This window comes from Oryx dammah, unplaced genomic scaffold, assembly GCF_014754425.2.
Source record: "Oryx dammah isolate SB20612 unplaced genomic scaffold, SCBI_Odam_1.1 HiC_scaffold_24, whole genome shotgun sequence".
In the NCBI taxonomy this organism is placed as follows: Eukaryota; Metazoa; Chordata; class Mammalia; order Artiodactyla; family Bovidae; genus Oryx; species Oryx dammah.
The window spans coordinates 54,325,643-54,348,090 of record NW_024070208.1 but is presented as its reverse complement, the minus strand read 5'-3'; the positions used below and the strand labels follow the sequence as shown (position 1 = coordinate 54,348,090).

The 22,448-nt window shown below is 33.3% G+C and overlaps 1 protein-coding gene across 20 annotated transcripts in view; it reads left to right on the top strand.

Moving 5' to 3' along the window:
- RBM26 (RNA binding motif protein 26) overlaps positions 1-22,448 on the top strand; it is an 84,359-nt gene that overhangs the window by 44,380 nt on the left and 17,531 nt on the right. For 10 of the 20 annotated variants that reach the window (XM_040267311.1, XM_040267310.1, XM_040267301.1 and 7 more), the window contains exons 11-20: positions 577-736; positions 2,881-3,045; positions 3,744-3,875; positions 5,147-5,218; positions 11,445-11,570; positions 11,918-11,992; positions 12,929-13,096; positions 14,752-14,856; positions 18,927-19,127; positions 22,256-22,342. In XM_040267311.1, the coding sequence (XP_040123245.1) occupies positions 577-736; positions 2,881-3,045; positions 3,744-3,875; positions 5,147-5,218; positions 11,445-11,570; positions 11,918-11,992; positions 12,929-13,096; positions 14,752-14,856; positions 18,927-19,127; positions 22,256-22,342 (1,291 nt within the window). The remainder of the gene's footprint in view (positions 1-576; positions 737-2,880; positions 3,046-3,743; positions 3,876-5,146; positions 5,219-11,444; positions 11,571-11,917; positions 11,993-12,928; positions 13,097-14,751; positions 14,857-18,926; positions 19,128-22,255; positions 22,343-22,448) is intronic. The other 10 variants (XM_040267309.1, XM_040267307.1, XM_040267305.1 and 7 more) reach the window with 3 other exon arrangements.

The window sequence follows — 22,448 nt, the reverse complement described above, 5'->3', positions numbered from 1 at the left end:
TGTTTGAGGAAAGATTAGGATTACACTTTTAGAGCTTTCACGTATGTTTATTAATGAATAATATATAGTTCTGGCTCTGCCTTTAATTCTCTGATTTAAGGCAAGTATTATAACCTCCCTGGGCCACAGTTTTGCCCCCGTTTCTTCAAGTGTCAAGCGTATGGTCTGTTGTTCCCCACATTTTGTTTTAATTGGAAAGAGATCAAGACAGTGATTTCTTACTTTTAATCAGTATTTGAAAATGGGAATTATTTCAATAAGCTAGCTTTTGCTGAAATTGGACTGAGGGTAGACCTTTCCTGCTGCAAATTTTAAGTAGGCGTAGAATAGAAGTGGGAAGGAACAAACGACCTGGAAGAACCCGGCTTCTGTGAAAGATATGAACACTACTTATTTAGAAACTTCATTTTTTAAGGAAAAAAGTATACATTTCCTTTATCAACTAGCAATTTCAATTTTGAAAAGAAAATTGAACTTAAGTTGCAAAACTTTATTCCTTTGTACTTTATTCCTTTGTACTTGATAAGGATCAGGATTTATAAATGAATGTATTAATTAACTTGATTTTTGTTACAGACCAAATTTTAATAGAACAAACAGCCCAGGCTTCCAGAAAAAGGTTCAGTTTGGAAATGAAAATACCAAACTTGAACTTAGAAAAGTTCCTCCAGAATTAAATAATATCAGCAAACTTAATGAGCATTTTAGTCGATTTGGAACCTTGGTTAACTTGCAGGTAAGAGCTATGAAGTGATTCTGTTGTCTTTGCTTAATTTAGAGAGGAAATCTTAATATAGTAAAAAGAAATACTTTTACAAGAAAATATTATGGAAATTTTGGTAATATTCTAAATTTAGAAAATTGGATATGAAATGAAACTTTGTATTTTAGAAAAATGTGATTTTGAATATAACATATTTACTTTGAAAAGGCAAGAGGCTTGATTGATCATATTATATACTTTTTACCTAATAGAGGTTATCATAAAATTACAGCAAAGTTAAATAGCCACAGTGGTAAAGTCTAATCTTACTATAGTTTTCATTTCCTTAGTTTCACTTTAGCAGAATGCTTTAGTCACATTTATTTTTGCTGCCTCTAAAGTGGGACATATCTCACAGATACTTTGGGGGCCCAAGTACCTAATTAGTTTAAACATTTACTTTTTCCTCTACTGCTTTTAAATGTCTTTTAAGATAAATATCTGTAATTTGTATTTTATTTCACCTAAAATTAGACCTTGGCTTAGGTATATGTTATTTGTGAGATTATTTTATATTGAGTTTATATTATGTGATATGTTGAAAGTGTTGAAATAATTCTGGGCTTCTTTTCCAGTTTGTATGGCATTCTTTTCAACTAAAATAATTATTTCCCATAATCTGATAAGAATAGATGTTAGAGGGTACAGCTTAAGTTGGTATTTTGGAAAATTTTGTGGTGTTGCCCTTTAAAAAATAATATTATTAACTAATAGATGAGAAAATGCATGCTTGCTTAGGGTCAGTCAGTAGAGATTTCTACAGATTTAAAGAAAATATTTTCAGCTCTCTGTCTCTTCTTTTCCTCATGTATCTGCATGATATTATTACATTATTGGTAATAGCTTACATGTATTATTTTGGATTTTTTGTTTTGTATTTCTGTATGTATCTACCAATAAATTAGTATGCAAGCTTACAAATATATATGTATTTAGAAGTATGTGGGTCCTTGTTGTGGGTCCCCTGTAGTAATTTAATGTTATCTGGGCTGTCTCTAAATATCTTTTTATGGCAGTTCAGTTTGATCTACCGTATGTAGATCTAGACTTGAAAAATGCTTTTCCTTCCCCAATTAACTACATTAGTGATATTAAATTTAAAGAAATTTAAAGCTGAGTATCTCATTATTATTTCAGTTTTTTTCTTTAATTTATATTGTTTCAATTTGTGTTTCCTCAGTTACTGTTGAGATTGTTATCTCCATACAGGTCCTTTTGCTGTATCTGTATCCCATTTGCCTTATTATTTATAAAATACATATTTTGAAAAGTTAGTTTCAAAAAACCCTATAGCTTTATCCTAATTGAACACCCCACCATCACCCGCCCCGTGTACAGTCCCCGCCCCACCATTTTATATGAATTACTGTTTAATTCTTAACAACTACAGAGTGGGTATTGTTATCCAAAACCAGGTTGTTTGATTCAGGGTCTGTGTGGTTAATCCCTATTTTGTATTGCTTTGCCTCACCCGTAGTTTATAGAATACATTTCGAAAGTGCTGGTATTATTGAACACTAAAAAGCTTTGGATCTGTTAATACTGCTTATTAATTGTATGGGTCTAAAGAATCGCATACTTTTTGAGTCTTAGTTTCCTTATGTGTAAAATACGATTGTTGCCATTGTTTTGTAGAGTTCCTCCCTCTCCTACCTAAGATTTTTTTGTGTGTGCGTTTGGAAATATTTTTGTGGGAATTAACCAGTTTGGGAAATTTTACAGATGGATTTTTCTGTAATTTTTAGTTAGAGATCATTCCTTTGAAAATAGTTTACTGCCTTCTTTTGACTCTATATCACTCACTGACATAAAGATTATTTCCCATAGCATTAATATTGGGGGTAAGAAGTGAAACATTTTGAATGCTTGAATATAACCTTTGTTCAATGAGCATTCTCTCCTAAATGTTATTTAGAGGTGGCTGATTCTACTCTGTGTGGTCCGTAGTTACCATTTCTTCTGGAGTGAAAGTAGTCTGTGGTAATTATCTCGATATAAGGTAGTATAAAGATAGATTGTAACTTGGAAGGGCCAGTATTTCATTTCCTGAGGCATTTTACTATATAAAGCAACTGATTCATTTGCAAATTCTCTGTGGTTAATATTTTAAATCTTAGGTTGCCTATAATGGGGATCCTGAAGGTGCCCTTATCCAATTTGCAACATACGAAGAAGCAAAGAAAGCAATATCAAGTACAGAAGCAGTACTAAATAATCGCTTTATTAAAGTTTACTGGCACAGAGAAGGAAGCACCCAGCAGTTGCAAACTACTTCTCCAAAAGTAAGAAAGAAATTTGTGTGAAATTAAATGCTTTTCTTTTGAAAGAAAAGCTTTTGGCATAGTGTTTTTTAAAAGGAGAGGCATGAACTCAGGTAGACTTGAGTTCAGATCCTGGCTCTACCATTGTTAACTGAATGTAGGTTTGAGCAAGTTACTTAACTTCTCTAACCTGCTCTTTCATTTTGTTATTATATTCATCCCTAGTTTAGAAAGTCATGAGATGATACATATAAAATATAGAACCATCCCTTAAAATGGGACATATTCCAGTATGTAGTACCTGTTTGTATTCTAGAAACTCATACTATGAGTTCATATTGGAAATCCTTCCCTCTCTTCCTTTTTTCTCTTCTTCTTTCTTTTAATCAGGAAGTCAATCAATATATAAAGTTTTAATTGCTTGTAGAAGTGTACTATAGCACCTTGTTTTTCTATTTAGCTTTCTTCTGTTAATTAAAGAGAGACAAAAAGATACCGAAGGGTAGATTTTGATTTTTTCCTCTACTTTATAAATTTTTCTTGTATCTGTAGACATGTATAGCGAACTTGTATGAAGGAAGGAATTTGTCAGGTGTTTAGGCTTTGACTATAAGCTGCACTTTTAAAACTGTCTGCATGGGCAACTTAGTAACAGAATAATGAAGGTTACTCTCCCTGCTCATGAACTAATCAGCTTACCATTTTTATCTTGTTCTGAGGTAATGCAGCCTTTAGTTCAGCAGCCCATTTTGCCTGTTGTGAAGCAGTCAGTCAAAGAGCGGTTGGGTCCAGTACCTTCAAGTACTGTTGAACCAGCAGAGGCCCAGAGTGCCAGTTCCGACCTTCCTCAGGTAAATGGAGAGCCTTACTGTGCCTGTCACGTGATAAGTTCTCAGTCTCTCAGTTTCCCTTGGTGATCTGGATTTCAGTTAATTGTATGTGTGTGTATGTATATATGTGTGTGTGTGTGTATATATATATACTTATACAGAAATATAGTCTGTATGTATGTGGACAGCACCTGTAAAAATTTTTTTTACCGTTACCATAACATTTTTACAGACTACTTTTCCTGTAGTATTTGATTCTTAAATTCTTTTCTCTAACTAATACTTATTTATGAGAAAGAGTTCTTTTTCACTTCATAGAGGAGACATTTTCTAGCAAAACTGCCTCAAAAGTAAAGTTTTAGTACATTAAATCTTATTTTTCCGTCATCTTTTACTTCATTAGACTCCTGTTCCAGACATAATTATGCAGTAGACTAAACTGAAAGCTTTTGGGAAGGGAAGGCTTAAAGCTTCAAGTTACTTAATGCAGCTCTCTCAGAACTTTGCATCACTTATTCCTGATTCTCAAGTTCTCTTCTCCATATGTCATTCCCTTCCTACTCCCTTCCATACTCGAGTGGCAGTTTCTTGTTTCCACACCCTCAGTCTCTGAAACTTAACTTTCTTTTGTCTACAGATGTTTCAACATTTGCTGTGTAAGATAGTTAGGATGTAGTATCCTACTTAGCTAATGGATGCCACCTTATTAGAATAGTCTTCGCAGATTATTCCTGAAGAGTAAGACATTGAGATTTTATAAAAACACACAGAATGTAAATTAGTAAATTATTAGGTACTGAAAAACAAACGAACAACCCTCCAATCCTGCTATCTCAAATCATCACCAAATACTGTGTATACTGGCCGTAAAACAAACATACTATAGGAAAGAATAGCATTTGTTTTAAGCTCAAGAAGCAGGCGCATTTTTAACTGCTCTAATATTTAGAATGTACAAACTTTCTACTTGTCAACATAGGATTCTAAGAATTTATGATTCTGTATCAGTGGAGGGGACTTTAGCAAACCACCTGCCTATGTGACAGGCACAATAATTTTAAAATTATTTGAAAACCTCTTTATATAATCGTTTTCCATGATTGAGTAATACTGTATATTGTTTATTTTTCCAAACACATTTTCTTTCTGTCTCTGTCTTTGCAAATGGCCCAAGTTTTTGTTATTAATATCAGTGTACTTATAGTCAGGATATGTTAGTAGAATGTTCAAAATCCCTACAGACTTATATATGTTTGGGGAAACACTGAATATGTCCATTTTAATTTTTTTAGAATGTAACTAAGTTATCTGTGAAGGACAGGTTGGGTTTTGTATCAAAGCCATCTGTTTCAGCAACTGAAAAGGTAAGAAGAATAGCATGATGTGTGTGTCTTGGCTTCATAAATGTTTTCAGGTGGCATCTTAATTTTTTAATTTTTTTCATAGTTCCAAACTCTTGCTTCTTAATAGTATCTGTATCTTTTATTCCTAACTTTTTGCTTTCCATTTGCCGAAAAAGAAAAATATTTGCCTACCTCTTTTTACTTTTTGCATCAGCATTTTAATACTTGCCGCTCACTTTATTTCCTTATGCTCCATTCTTTTTGTTTTTTCACTTACTATTTTTCTTTAGAGATACTGTACATTTTCATTTTAAACCCCTGATAACCTTATAGAAAGGGCCATGAATTAGGAACTTTACCTGAGTTTGAGCTCTGGCTCTTTACTTACTAACTGCATGACTTTGGGCAGTGCGCTTAATCTTTCTGAACCCTTTTCCTCATCAGTAAGTGGTGATGGTTATATTTGTCTTTCTCTTGAGGTTTTATGAGGATTAAATAAAATATTATTTAACAATATCTTGTAAATTGGAAAGAATGGTATAAAAAAGTTTTTTATGACAACAGCTATTGTGTATAGTGTGACAATGCAGTTAGTCATTTTTTTTTTTCAAATGAGGGGAGCAAATGCTGACTAAATTAAGAGCATTTTTGAACCTGTCTTATAATTCTGTGTAGATATATTAATTTTTTGTTTAGGTGTGAGTGAATGGCCCTGATCTTTAGTCTTTTTTTGAGGTATGTGGAATCACAGAATATTAGAATTAGATAATCTTTCTTATTTCTTTATCCTAAACTTAAAGGAAGGTAAGGCCCCGCAGACTTTATGGTTGACCTGTACACTGTGAGTTACTGAGCTAAGACTGGAACCTGGATCTTCTGTTTCTAGTCCCTGGCTCTTTCCATTATGAAGATTACAGAGGAAATTGACGTTATAGATAATTAGAACGTCTCATGAAATAGCTGACCTGCTCTCTTCACTGGTTCTTCAGTATATTACTTCCATATTTACTGTGTTAAACTTTGTCAGTTCTAGAAATTTGAATATGAATCTCATTCTGAATATCACATTTTCCTCTTGGGTACCTCAGCATTACTTCAGGCATAAAATGCCTAAAATGATTCGTTATTTCCTCTCTAAATTAATATCTTCTCCTAGCCACCCACCTCTGGAAGTGATGGCCCCATTTTCATATTGTGCAGTCTCGAAGCTTTAGAGTCATCCACTTGTGTTTGTAGGTCTCTGCCACCTTCAGTTCCCTGACCTCTGGGCTGGCACCCCCTCTAATTTACACTGCCACCATCCTACCCTCAGACTTTCTTTAACTCCTTATAGAAACTTACAGTAATTTTCTCAGCTAAATGACTGCTGGATTAATAACTCATCATACCTCAATTATTCAGGTTCTGTTACCTCTGTTTTAGGTCTTCCTTTCTACCCTAATAAGCTCTTTTCTGCTCATTGTCTCTTGCTATTTTCTGCCTCTTTTATCTTCTTTCTCGTGGTGGTTTTTCTGGAGTGTATTTCCCTCTGCCTAACAGAATTCTAGTTCGAGTCATTCTTTTAAAAATTGAAAATCTAACCTCTACTGTGAAACCTCCACATTTTTCCATATATGCCCCTCCGCCCCTGCCTGATTCTGTGTGGCTTCATCTATGCTACTAAATTGAGCAGTGTCTGAATATTTACTTTGATTATTTTTATCCTCTTTGATAATAAGTAACTAAGGAATAACACAACAGTATAAGGATCATTACCCTTAGTATAGTATTAAGCAATTCTGGAGAGGTCTACAACCCTGATTATGTTTAGGATCTGTTATGTTAAGATTTATACTCTGAAATTAAAGTGTATTAATTACAACTTCTACAAAACTTTTCTAGTATGTTTTCCTACTTGTTCTCATTCTTTAACATGTTTTGTATAGCTTTAGATAAAAAGTGTACAGATTTGGAATTGATAGTATACATTTACTAATATAGTTAGCGTTAATTTATGAAAAATCACTAATGGTAGTGGGCTATTTATGAAAGAAAATTACTCAGTAAAGATTGTAATGAATCTTCTAAGGAAAACAATTATTTACCAGTATGTAACTTCCAGTCTTCAGTGAACCTGTTTACAGAATAGCATTTTGGTTTTGCTTATTCTTGGTTATTTCTGTTCCCTAGTCAGTAGGGACTTTTGCATAGTAATCCTTAGAGCTCAGTGATGCAGAGAAGTCTTAGGGAAGAGTAAGAGAATGTTCATCAAATGTTATTTAAATTTTTTAAAAATTGAAGGCAGGCAAAAACTCAAACCTTGTATCTAAACAGTAATTTCTGTCATTGTTTAAGCCAAGTAAGTGCACAAATATGAAATTTTATTCCCTACCTCTTGTAATAGCCAATAAACCCTTTAGTGATTCTTTGTTATTCTAAGACTGCATGTGAGAGGGCTAAGAAAGAGGAAACTTAAAACCTGATTTTTGCTGCTATATTAAAATACTGTAGTAGCTGTTAAGTAGGTATTATTTGAATAGAGTGATCAATAAAATGATGCCTGAATGCCTCAGCTTACTATAGAGAGATTTATGAAGAATAAAATTGGCATTTGCTTTAGAAACATGTGAGAACTAGCTTATTGAGATGTGGCTTTGAGTCATCTTAACTATGTTTCTTTTGTGTTTGATTTTAACTTGGTACCAATTATTAAAAAATGATACTTGGATGACTTAATTTGTAATAACCTTCTTTTGCAGTAATTTTTACAAAATACTTTTTTCCCCCATTTTTATCCATGAGAAAAATCTGTTTTTTTTTTTTATAAGTACTAATAATAGTCATGGCTTGTAATATTTTATATAGGAAATGAATAAGGAGGTGTAAATAGATTATAAGCTCTATTTTATTGAAGAATTGGCTTTTATCTTGAAAGTAAGAGGTATTAGTGATGTATATTTCAACAACAAAGGATATGATACTTTTCAACTCATCTTACGAATTCAACAAAAGCTTTGATACCAGACGTGACAAGTGTATTACAAGAAAGGAAAATTACAAGCCAATATCTCATGAACATAAACACAAAAGTCCTAAATATGATGTTAGCAAGTGTGCAGTCGTAATAGAAAGAATACATCTTGACCAGGTAGTATTTATTCCAGAAATGCAAGGTTGATTTAACATTTGAAAATCAGTTTATTTCACCATATTAACAAAAGATTGAGGGAAGGAATGGGGTAGATATTGAAAGGAGGGGAACCGGACCCTATGTGATTGATTATTTCAGTAGGAAAAAACATATGATAAAATTATTTAGTCACATTACACATTTTGGAAGTTAGTAATAGAAATTTCCTTAATTTTGACAAAGTATATCTGCAAAAAAAACCCTACAGCTAACATTATTTGTTAATGGTGAAATATTGAATAAAGGATGTCCACTCTTGTCACTTTTTCCCAGAAGTATAGGGCCTAACCATTATAATAAAGCAGTAAAATAAATGGCATAAATGTTGCAAAAGGAGAGACAGAACTGTTTACTCATAGATGATATGATTATATATGTAGAAAATCCAAAAGAATTCACAAACAACTTGAATTAATAAGTGAATGCAGCAAGGTCACTAGAAATAAAGTCAATATGTAAAAATACAGCATATGCAGAAACCCTTTTGAAAATAGAGATGTGGTTGTTTAGAAAGGCTACTAGAATGTTTTGATTATATTCTTTAGAACTGTAGCATCATCTTTTCTGTTGGGTTTGTTACTTCCCTCCACTGGTTTCATTTTTAACAGATTTTCTTTTGTCACAAGTCTATTTTTATCTTTTGAAAAATGCAAGTATTTTTTGTTATTCTAATGCTTACTATCTAAACTCTGAAACAAAATAGCTTCAGATAGTGAGCAACATTTGTAACTTCACTGTTTGTAAGACATTTTATTTTCACATTTTTACACCTCTGAAATTGGGCTGTATCTTATAGTTGTTGATGTTTAGGGTTATTATTGGCAGCCTTTTCCTTTAGTAGGGTTATATTAAATGACCTCCTAGTCAGTGGTGTCTTAAACTCAGTGAAATACGTTAGCTCATGTTCTGTTTTTACAGAAGGAAGTTCCTGGACAAAACAAGGAAGTGATAACAGGAATACAGAAATCTTGTTGTCAGATGATTTTATTAACCCTGAAACAGTCCACCTTAGTCTGGTATCTGGAATTAATAACAATACTTTGAAAGGGAGAATTCTCTACTCCTTGAAATTGGAGAAATGCTTAGTTAAATTATGGATTTCTTTACTTCTGGCTTTCTCCTAGCTCTTATGGTAATATACCATTTGAAAGGACAGAATAGTATTGTAATATTGTTTCCAAGTTTATCTGAATATAGAAATCTTTTTGGGTCACAGCTTTTCAACTGTTATAGAACCATCATGATGAAGATGGTTTATGAAACACTCCAACTTTTGCTTCAGCAGATCATCTTGTGTTTCTCCCTTTATACAGTGTTTGTCTCACCCATACATTTTCATACGGTTTGACATTGCATAGTGTGGTAAGGTAGCATGATAGAGTAGTGACAAGTTAGACAGTGAACTAAATCCGTGTCCATTTTGTATTTTACTGAATGCAACCATTTCATATTTGTTAGTGATACCTTGAGTGTTTTCATTACTGAAGAAAATTATCAAATTTTGAACATACCAACTACTGTAAAAATCCTATATTTTTAAACATCAGTTGTGCTGTATGGAGGTAGTATAATTACAGTATTCTGGATTTTTTTTTTTTTTTCATTTTGAAGCTATGACATTCTTGAGTACTTAGAATAGTGATGAGTTGCTTAAGCTTTGTGATGTTCCCTAATCTAATTTCATGATAAAATATTAGAAAGTCGTGTCTAGATTGCTACTTTTAGTAGTAAGAAAATAGGACTCAATTTCTCATTGATACTATTCTACTTACATAGTTCTTCTAACTTCTTTTAGGTCATGAATTTCTTTTAGGTCATGACTTCGGAAGCTGTGTTTTTTCCTCTGGAAAGTTACACACTCTCACACGTGGTTTCATGTTTAGGTTTTATGGCATTCATAGATCTCTTTGAAGGGATCTCTAAATTCCTTCCTGAGAACCAGTAATCAGCCACTCTCTGGAACCTACAACTTTCTGTTTCTTTTGGAAGATAAAAAAGGCAGCCTGTACACTTTAATTTTCTTGAATTGATCTTTGTGAGAAAAAGATCGTTCACTCTGATCTACCATCACTTCATTTTAATTTAGTGCAAAACTGTTTATTGAGTACTTGCTTTGTGTCTGGCACTGTTCTAGGCACTGAAGATGAGCCATGTTAAAAGGAAAAAAAAAAGAAATCCTTACCCTCATGGAATGAATCTTTGGGTTTATGAGGACATTAGACACTATCAGGTTGAACTTTCTTATTTAATGAGCAAAATGAGTCCCAGAAAGGTTCCTGAACTCACTCATGGTTTTATAATTAGCTGGTAGCAAGGTTTAGATACTGGAAGAAGCACAAAGAAGAGAAAGACATGGTTTATGTTTCAGGGCTCTTACAGTAAGGACAGGGAAGAGAGATTGAGGGAGAAATATAAATTAAAGTATCATCAAGTCATCTTTACTAAATATTTTAATAGGAATATTATTTCATAGAGGAACCTAGGTAGAAGAAATAAGTGATTGACTTTGCAGAGATCTTCAATGGTTGTGCTAAACCTGAGCTGAATTAAAGGGAATAAGGTCCCTTAAAGAAAAAGGAGTAATGCTAATGCTAGCAAAGAAATGGAGAAGACAAAGCAATAAGGTTAATGTCAGAAGTGTCAATATAAATGATCATTTAAAATTATTTTCAGGACATAATTCCTCCTCTGCTGTGCTCTTGTGTACAGTTTATTTTTAGTCACACTAGTCATTACTAGGAATACTAGTAATGTGTTCAGCAACTAATATTTTATCAGTGTTACAGTAATACCACCAATGTTTATTGATTTGAAGTTTTTATATGTTTGTTTTTTGCTTTTTTCCTGAAGGTATATGATATTACTTTAAAATTTTTTCACTGTGTAGCTTATCCCCCACTCACACCCTTCCTTTCAAGATGCTAAATATGACTTAGTTACTGTTCCTATATAAGTAGTTTTAGTTCAGTGTGCTAAATTTTGGCAGGAGTGCTTTAAAGTTGAGTTTTGAAGGAAATAGGACTCAGGAGATCATGACTACTTGATACATTTTTTGAAAAATTGAATTTGTATTGGTAGGTGTTGTCTACATCTACTGGCCTAACAAAAACGGTGTATAATCCAGCTGCTTTGAAGGCTGCACAAAAAACCTTACTTGTTTCCACTTCTGCAGTTGATAATAATGAAGCACAGAAAAAAAAGCAGGTAAGTGTAGTTAGTAGTGTACAGTATTTGCATAGAGGGAAGCTTTTTCTGCATGTATGTGTTTTTTCATAAAATACAGATAAAGGTATATATGTTGGCTGCCGCTGAACTTTTGTTTTCCATAGTATATTAGTAAATATTAGTTTTCTTGTAATGAAAGGCTCTCCTGATTAATCTTTGAAACTTGCATACTGTTTAGGCTTTACATAGGAAAATTTTACATTTATTTTTGTTTCTAAGCTTCTTGCCACAATCTCATTTAGAGCACAGTTCTGTCTTCTTAAGTAATTGTGGGGTTTTTTTTGGAAAAGTAAGTTTTCTAATACTATTTTTGATCCCTTCTCTAGGAGGCACTGAAACTTCAGCAAGATGTAAGGAAAAGGAAACAAGAAATTTTAGAAAAGCACATTGAAACACAGAAGGTAAAATAATTAAAGTTAGATTTGTCAGAGGGAACAGTATCTGGCTTGGCTAAGAACAATATGCCTGACATAGCAAGTAAGAAGATAAATATGGTAATAGGGAGTAGAAGATGCCAGTTTTGCTCTAGTTATGACATTCAGTTAGGTGTCAGTTCTTAATTATGTCTGGTAATAAAAGTTATAACATTTCAAAATATTAAAAATACACAAACTTTTGAACATTTGGTTTAAAATTATGTCTTTTCTGATTTAAATTTGTATATACTTGATAAAGAGACATCACAATGCTTTATACCAAAAACTGAAACCATCTTGACTCAGAGAATCTATAATACTATAGATTATAGTATTATACTATAGTACTATAGAATCTATATTGTGTGGTGTCTTCTACTCCTTACCATGTTTATCTTCTTTCTTCTTATCTTTGTACAGCGTATTGTTCTTAGCCTAGCCAGTTACTGTTCCCTCTAACAAAAGAAAGAAGGTAATTAAATATTCCACTTTTCTAATATCTCATATGAAGGGAAGCCGTAAAACTTTTCCTGTGATCCTTTCTGGGTTACAGACTGCTTTTGGAGTGTGAATACTTAGACTCAGTAATATCAACAGATGGATTAGAAAGTGAAATTATTGCTATTTCAAATTGATGACTTTTCAGGGATTAAATTAAATTTAAAGCTTATAACCATAAGAGATTTATATTCTAAGAGACTTAAGCAGTACTATAGTTCTTCACAGTGCAAACCAAGATTAAGACTTGAATTGAGAGAGTGTCACCAGTCTGCTGTTCTGCTGTCTTGGTGATTGTAAGCCTTGTCATGAATACATAAACTATAAGTAGTAGTTATTTATTTTTATATTTACTTTGCTATGTTTGCTTTCTAAGTAGTAGTAGAAATAAGTCTTATATTTTTGTTTTTAAAAATTGGCCAGATGTTAATTTCAAAACTGGAGAAAAACAAAGCAATGAAGTCTGAAGATAAAGCAGAAATAATGAAAACTTTAGAAGTTTTGACTAAAAATATTACCAAGTTGAAAGATGAGGTCAAAGCTGCTTCTCCTGGACGCTGTCTTCCAAAAAGTATAAAAACTAAGACTCAGGTATTTCAGTTTGTGTTGTTATTTATACTGCATGTGCATGCAAAAAAAAATGAAAACACTGCATTAAGATTCATTCTTTAGTTAATATTCTTTGCTACCATTCTCCCCCTTCTCAATTAATAAGTTAATAAATACAAATAAGCAAACTTGATTTCATCTTTTGAATCCTGTACATTGTAGCTAGAAAGTCAATAATTAGGAGAATAGTAATGAATAATCTTTAAAAAGTAGCTTGAGGACAAAACAATATATGTGCTTGAATGCTTGATAGGAGTTTGAGCTTTATTTTTTAAGTAGTTGGTGGTATAAACTGTTAATGAACAGAAGTAACAATTTGAGTCACTGTACAGAATGAACTGATTGAATGGGAGAAAATTCAAGCAGATTAACCGATTAGACATAAGAAATTGAGCAAGTTAATTTCAGATGACAGTAAGTGATTTTTAAAAAACCCATGGAGTTACAAATACTTACACTTGGTGTGTGTGTGTATGTGTGTGTGTATATATATATATATGTAATCATGAGATCATATTGATATTTCTGATTCTAATCTAACACCTGAGTGTTCTTTGTTTCTTTCTCTTTTGCCTATTTCCCTGTTCCCATAATGACAACTTGTTCCCACTAACAAAAGAACAGTATCAATACAGTATACACTTGCACATTCAGATGGTTCCAGAATGGCTAAAATAATACCACTTTCATCAGCTAACTAAACATAAAATTCAGAATTTGTTTGCATTTTTTACAACCTCACAATATACTCCAGTAAGAGTATAGAATTAAACTGTGGTATGGGATCACGTTTTTGTTTTTTTCCTTTTGTGTGGTTATATTTTTGATAAAGTTAGGTCTATTTCTATATGTATTCCCCTGCCCCTTATTCTTGTTGATTTAATCTTCTTGTATTTTTATTTTTAAAAAGTATTTTATTTCGTAATATATGAGGATCTTAGTGTATCTTTAATATAGAAGAACTAATTTCCAGATGATACGAAGGTTACACAGTCCTAATTGATTTGAAGTTATTTCAAATAATCTTTAGCAGTTGAATGGTAATAACCATGAAGGAGGCTCCATTGACATAATTCTCTCCTGTTTCACTCTCTCAATTTAATTACCCTAATTTTCTCAATAAATAAATAATTAACATGATTCAAAAGTTATACTGTTCATATATATAAAGGATTATATAGATGATCATTCCTATTTGATCTCTGGCACTCTGTTCCCCACTCTTCCCTCCCTCTTGGTACGTATGTGTATGTATGCTTTCTTATGTAAAAGGGTACTGTATGGTCCTCATTTGCACCCTAGGTTTTTGTTTTCCTTTTCACAGTTATTTCCTGAAAATTCTTCTATGTCAGTCTATAGAAATTTCACTCTGGCTTCCATATGGAAAATGAATTGTAGGGAAATCAGTGAAAGTAGGAACAGGTTAGGAAGCCTGTTGCATTAGTGTAGACCTAGCTGATTGATGGCTTGAATTAGGATGGTAGGACTGGAGATAGAGAACAAATGTATAGATTAAATAGGAATATGTAAAAAGCATTCCTTATAAAAAATGTGTGTGTGTGTGTGTGTGTATATATATATATATATATAAATGCAGGATATTATTGTCACCTGAATTACTAAGCACTGTTTTCTAGATGCAGAAAGAGTTGCTTGACACAGAACTGGATTTATATAAGAAGATGCAAGCTGGAGAAGAAGTCACTGAACTTAGGAGAAAGTACACAGAATTACAGCTGGAGGTATGTTTCATCATAACCACACAGTATGCTGTTGTGGTCTTGCATATTTATTTGAAAAATATTCTCATTCTGGTCAGCAGTCTTTGGCAGTCTCTGGAAAACAAATTGGAAGTTGATATAAGAAAGAAGGAAGAGGTTAGCAAATTTTTTTAGAACTAATAGAAAAATCTCTTAGTATTTAATGAAAGGTGGCAGCTGGTCTCTCGACTTGTAGTAAATTTTATTCCTTTTCTATTTTTGTTTTTTTCCTGGATCCAAAATCTATTAAAGTTTTTTCAGGTGTTCTTATGGAGATGTTCTATGCATATATAGACATGTTACATTGAGTTGCTATGAGGATCAGAGTTTCTGTTGTAGAATTAACATCAAAGAACATGTTTACTTAAGTTTTGCCTATAGGTGGTGCTGTGGGTGTTTTTAAAAGAGAAAAAACTAGTTTCTTATAGTTTAGTTATATGATTATATAAGAAAAAGCTAATAAAATTGAGCTCTAATACATGATAATTTCTGAAGCAGAAAGATATTTAAAAATCAGAATTACATTTTGATGTAAAGGGACATTTAGTCATTAGTGTAGTTGGTACTTGTCTGTATTTATCATTGTTGCCACAATTAAATTTTTTGTATCTTATTGTTTCTGCTTAGTCTGAAAATAATGTTTTTTTCTAAATTTGTTAGCAACTTGATTTTCTTTTTCCAACATCAGTTCAGTTCAGTTCAGTCGCTCATTCATCTCTGACTCTTTGCAACCCCATGAACCGCAGTATGCCAGGTCTCCCTGTCCATCACCAACTCCCGGAGTCCACCCAAACCCATGTCCATTGAGTCTGTGATGCCATCCAACCATCTCATCCTCTCTCTGCCATCCTTCTCCTTCTGCCCTCAATCTTTCCAAGCATCAGGGTCTTTTCAAATGAGTCAGCTCTTCATATCAGGTAGCCAAAGTACTGGAGTTTCAGCTTCAGCATCAGTCCTTCCAGTGAACACCCAGGAATGATCTCCTTTAGGATGAACTGGTTGGATCTCCTTGCAGTCCAAGGGACTCTCAAGAGTCTTCTCCAACACCACAGTTCAAAAACATCAATTCTTTAGCGCTCAGCTTTCTTTATAGTCCAACTCTCACATCCATACATGACCACTGGAAAAACCATAGCCTTGACTAGACAGACCTTTAAAGTAATGTCTCTGCTTTTTAATATGCTGTCTGGGTTGGTCATAATTTTCCTTCCAAGGAGTAAGCGTCTTTTGATTTCATGGCTACAGTCACCATCTGCAGTGATTTGGGAGCCCCCCAAAATAAAATCAGCCACTGTTTCCCCATCTCTTTGCCATGAAGTGATGGAACCGGATGATCTTAGTTTTCTGAATGTTGAGCTTTAAGCCAACTTTTTCACTCTCCTCTTTCACCTTCATCAAGAGGCTCTTTAGTTCTTCACTTTCTGCATAGTACAAATCTAATTTAGTACTGGGATCTGGGTATTAAAAGTTTTAACATTCAGCAGTCACTGTTCTTATCTCAAGACCCTGTATTGTCTTCATAGGAAGCCATAGGTTGGAGTCCTAAACCTGCGTATATTTTACTTCTCTGGAAAATTTATGTGGTTGTCTGTGTGTCCTGCCTAAGATAACAAGTTTTGAAAAACATAGATTTCTTTTATGTTAATGTAGAAATTGTGTTTTTACCATTCTGGAGATTTCATGCTTGTGTGGTGTGACTTTAAAAACGATTATCATTTAAAAAATTTTGGCCTATAATTTTAGTTAATAAATAATAGTATTACTAATATTCTTTATATCATTAGTTCATGTTTTTGTTCTTTATCGTAATATAGCTAAACACTGAATGAAATCTTCTGTTTTTCATTTATGATGGCCAAACTTTAGTTTACAGCTAATACTAGTATGTGCAGTAACACAGTATTTGCCAGAGTGTATTCATTTGCCACACCAGTGCCATATTTTGTTAATAGGTATTAGTGATAAAAGCTACTGAGGCCCAATAAGTTTGAACGAGATTATGGTAAACATGTTTTTTTGTTTATGGTTTTCTAGAAGTTTATAATTTGTGTATCTCCCAAAGTACATATTTAAATACTCAATAATGCTCAAACTCCATGGACCCCCTTTTTAAGGAGCATTTTGAAACATTAAAGTTCCCAAGAGGATACTTTTGTATGTGCTGTGCTATTATTAACTTTAATCCTTGACCTTTGAAATTTATTATTTGGATTTTAAATAATTACTTTAGCTAATATTAAAATTAACTGTCTTGATATGAATAAAATATTTATACTTGCAGAGATTTTGGCAGTGGTGGCTATTTGACAGTTCCACTTGGATGTTTCACATCCTCAGACTTGACATGTTCAAAATTGTGCTTATTTTGTCCCTAAACTCATCAACACAATTGCTCAAACCAGAAATCTGGAAATCTTAATTGATTTCTCCCTTTCCTTCAGTATTCATATACATTTAATTACCAAGTAGTATACATATTACTCTCCAATATATCTTAAATATGTTTATTTTACTTCTTTCTACCTCCATTGCCACCACTTTAGACCAAGCTTCTGTCTTCAGTTGTTGGGGATATTGTAATAGCCTGACTGGATTCCTTCCTATCTTCTCTTTTTCTCTTTATCAGAATAACATCTTAAAACACTGATTTGATTATATCGCTTTACTTCCGACCTTTAGATGTTTTCATTGATTTTTGTGGCTCTTGGGATGAAATCAAAATCTTTAACTTTGCCCTTAAGTTGTTCATGATCTGGCTCTGCCCCTCTAGCCTCATCTCTCCATCCTGTGTGGTCCAGCCATACTGGATTTTACTCCTTCTTAGAAGTACCATGTTCCTTTCAACCTTGGTTCCTTTTTCATGCTGTATCCCTCACCCCTCATCCTTGCCTTGCTTTGCTTACTCTTTGTACCTTCTTTGATTCATTGAACAAATACTAAGTTTCTGTGGTTTTCCAGCTGCTATTGTAGGTACTGGGAATAAAGTAGAGAATAGGACAAGGAAAAAATTCCTCATGGAACTTTTGTTCTAGTAGTTTATTTATAGCAAACTGGGCTTTTCAGGTGGTGCTACTGGTAGAGAATCATGGGTTCTCAGTCGTGAGTTGGGAGGATCCCCTTGAGTAGGAAATGGCAACCCGCTCCAGTATTCTTGCCTGGGAATCCATGGACAGTGGAGGCTGGTGAACTACAGTCCGTGGGATAACAAAGAGTCAGACACTACTGACACTACTGAGCATGAGTGTGTGTGTGTGTGCGCACATGTGTGCGCACACACACACACCCCTTTATTGCAGATCTTTAATACTTTATTCATATCTTTAAGTAGAGCATTTCCTCATTTTTGGAGTCACTTTTCATTAATATGATAAATAACTTAGTTGCTTAATTTCTCTACCCTTCTAGAATTTGAGTTTCATGAGGGGTAAAGACTAGCCCACAGGAGGAGCTCATTAAATATTTGTGGAATGTAGAAATGGTGTGGTAATCATATAGAGTGATATAGTGGGATATAAGTTACTATACTACATTGGTTGTATACTGGTGTTAGTGATCAAACTAATGAATTTGAAATAACTATCTACTGAAGTCAGCAGGCAAACAAATAGAAACACTGTATTTGAAAATCATAACTGGGGAAAAAATGTACTTATTTTATATATGTATATATATATGTATATATAGGTATTTTGTATTTCTGTGTTTAACTTCTGAAGTAATATTCAACACTGCATTATTTGAAACTCAAGAATGGCTGGCCTTTTTGTGATATAGTTTGATGTCTTGGAGAGTAAGGACTTAGTAGAAAAGGTGTATTTAATAATTCAGAATGTTGCTTAATGTTATTTTGTTTTCTAAATTCATTAGCTAAATTTCCTTTCACTTTAAAAACTAAAACTCTACCTTGAATTATTAAATGCTTCTGTAGGGCATTCTTTGAATATGATATTCAGTTGTATGACTGATATCAGATGTGTGACTGATCTGAGTATAATACTTGGCTTGTGTTCGTAATGGTGATGTTTATAACGTGCTTGTCTAATCTCTTCTAGGCGGCAAAGCGAGGGATTCTTTCATCTGGTCGTGGTAGAGGAGTTCATTCAAGAGGTCGAGGTGCAGCTCACGGCCGAGGCAGGGGTCGAGGCCGAGGTCGAGGTGTGCCTGGTCATGCTGTGGTGGATCACCGTCCCAGGGCATTGGAGATTTCTGCATTTACAGAGAGTGATAGAGAAGATCTTCTTCCTCACTTTGCGGTACTTTCTTATTGTCCAACGAAACAAATACTGATACATTGTTAGGGGTGATGGATGTTAAAGGAGAAAATATGAAAATGAAATGAGTAATTTAAACCCATTAATCTCACCAAAGTGTTTGATTAATCTATAATAATCTTTTAATTATTTAAGAAACAAATTGTAGGAGTTTTTTGTTTAATCATTTTCTGAAAGAAATGTTACTTTTCTTACACTTAGTAGGCCTTCAGATATTATGACTGGAATGATTTAAACTTCTTGATTCAGAGAGGGAAGTCCTAGAGTTTAGTTTCATTTGATATTTACTTTTAGGAAAAATTGAGCATATTGCTTGGGCCATTCAGATCTTTAAGAGTTAAGGTGGAATTTTATTCATTAATACTCTATTCTTGATCTAGCTAACCTGGAAATGAAACAAGACAAAATTTTGGAATATGATCTTGAAGATGCCTTAGTTGATACCAGGGTATAATTAGAGTCAGTCTAATGGTAATAGAGTTATGTATGAGGAAGGCGAATAAGAGTCTAGTCCCTGCTGATCCATTATTTTACGTGGATATCCTGGAATCTGTTGGGCTCATGTGCAGAATGGAGATTATGTCTGCCTAAAGGGCTTTTTAACTTACATGTTGTGATTCTTAGTGGTATCACAAAGGTTAGTTACTAAGCATCAGTCCTGGCTACAGCATTGGATAAAGTATATAAACTAAATAACCAGTTCTCTACCCTAGAGGATTTTACATATAATGGTTTAACACAAACCAGTTAAAGAAAACTAAAACAATTTATAATCAAGTTAAATTTATTAAAAACTATAACTGCCTCAATAGCTTAGAGAACTTTTTTTCACACAGGCATATGATGGTAAATGAAGAGTCAAGTTTCATGAGGTAGTAAAACTGGAACTTGGGTCTTGAAGGATGGGTAAGCTTGTAGATAGGTATACAGATAGTTGAACCTTTTGAATGTTCAGATTTAAATGTTTCACAGTTATATTCCAGGCTGTTAACTGTAGTTACAGATGTGAAACTATAGTTTTTTAGGACATCAAGAGGTATTGAAAGAAATGGTGTATGTTTAAGAAATAACTTAGACGATTAATATTTAATGGTGATGGGTCTGGAATATCTTATGCTTTATGACTTTAAAGGGAGACAGAAAAAAATCAGAAAGTTTTCTAGCTTAGAGATACTGTAGCCCAATACTTAACCTCCTATACACCCTGTTTCTGTACCTTCCCAAGGGGAAGAAGATCCAGATAAACTTAAGTGTATTACATATAGTTATAATTATATAGCTAATCAGGAAATTATTAAAGAATATGCTAAAATAATTCAGACAGACAAGGTGAGTTTAGGAACGTGTTTTGGTAAGACTAAAACAGGTTTGGTTTTAGAAACATTAAAGGGAAAAAAAGTGAAAGAAAGTGAAAGTCACTCAGTCGTGTTGGACTCTTAGCGACCCCATGGACTATATAGTCCATGGAATTCTCCAGACCAGAATACTGAAGTGGATAGCCTTTCCCTTCTCCAAGGGATCTTCCCAACCCAGGGATAGAACCCAGGTCTCCCACATTACAGGCAGATTCTTTACCAGCTGAGCCACAAGGGAAGCCCCAGAATACTGGAATGAGTAGCCTCTCCCTTCTTCGAGGGGGTCTTCCTGACCCAGGAATTGAACTGGGGTTTCCTGCATTACAGCCAGGTTCTTTACCAACTGAGCTATGAGGGAAGGTTAGAAAAGCTTAGAAACATTCCCAGCCTCTAAATGGATATTCATTCTTGCATGAGTTTGGAGATTCGAATTCTACTCAGTTAGTAGTGGTAATGAACATTTAAAAATTGTCAGTCTTTAAATAAGATAGCTTCTCTATCTCAACCTGTGATTTGAACATGACAGGTATCAGTAAAAACCTATAGTACTAAACATCGTTACAAATTGTGATTAATGAAATGCTTTCTTTATGCGCTGGAACTAGTATAGTAATAAAACGTTACAGCTAAAGCCTATAAAGCACTTATTTTGTGGCTGGTTTTATTCTGAATGCTTTATATAACTCATCATGAGTTATTTTGACACCTCTCTGAGGTAGGTACCTTTATTGTGCTTATTGTAGAGATTGGAAAAATGAAACATGAAGAGATTAAGGAATTTGTTCAGCTTGTTCAAGCTAACACTAACAGAGCTGGGGTCTGACTGATTCTGTGGTCCATTTTCTTTACTATGCCCTAGAGAATTTTTCTTTGTGTAGTGTGTACATTTAATGAGATCGTGCTTTTAATTTTATTTGAGGGTAAGAAAGAAGGACAATATTAGTAATGATATATAAGGGACTGAAGTTTTATGTGATAAAGGTGCTGTTTTCTGCTATTTGCAGAAAGATCTTCCTATACATGGAAAAAATAAAATCTAGCATACCCAAAGCAAGCATAATTTAATATGCTTAGCTTGTAAATGTCCTCAAAGAATGTGTTCTAGAGGAGTGTAGAGTAAGAATAAATAGCAGTCAGATAAACTTTTGAATTGAAATTCCTGGATTCTCACCCTGGTAATTAACTTAGTTACTTTGGAAAAATTACTTAAATTCTCTGACTCTTCCTCCCCTGCCCCCCAGCTTTAAATTGGGAATCAAAAACACTCAAAGAATAGTCTGAGGATAATGATCTGCTTTAGAAAGGATTTAGCATTTTCTGGAATTAGAATAATGAGCATAAAAGAAATGGCAATAAGGAAACTCAGTCTTTGACCAGTGTTTCCATTATTTAAAGAACAGTTCAATTGAAGGGATGGATATAGGTATACCTACAGCTGATTGACTTTACTGTATAGTAAAAACTAATACAACATTGTAAAGCAACTATACTCCAATAAAAAATAAAAAAGAATAATTCAGTTAAGTTTCCTTAATTCTAGAAGGTATAGAATTGTAAAATAATATCTGAAAATAAGACTACCCTTTATTTTACAATATCAAGTACTAAAATGAATTACTCATAGTTTTTTTCTTATCACCCTGAATTGTTATGTATCTGGGTTATATTTGTTGGCATTTTAATATTTTAAAACCATTAGGATTTTGGATGTTTCAAAATATTTATTTGGAGGAAATACTTTTTTTTAATTTAAAGCAATATGGTGAAATTGAAGATTGTCAGATTGATGACTCTTCACTTCATGCAGTAATTACATTCAAGACACGAGCAGAAGCTGAAGCAGTAAGTATTACAAATAATCTAATTTACTGAAATTCAGATTTAAATGTTTTATAAATATTAAGTTTTAATATGTGTGTGTTTTTTTTTTTTTTTTTTTTTTTTTTTT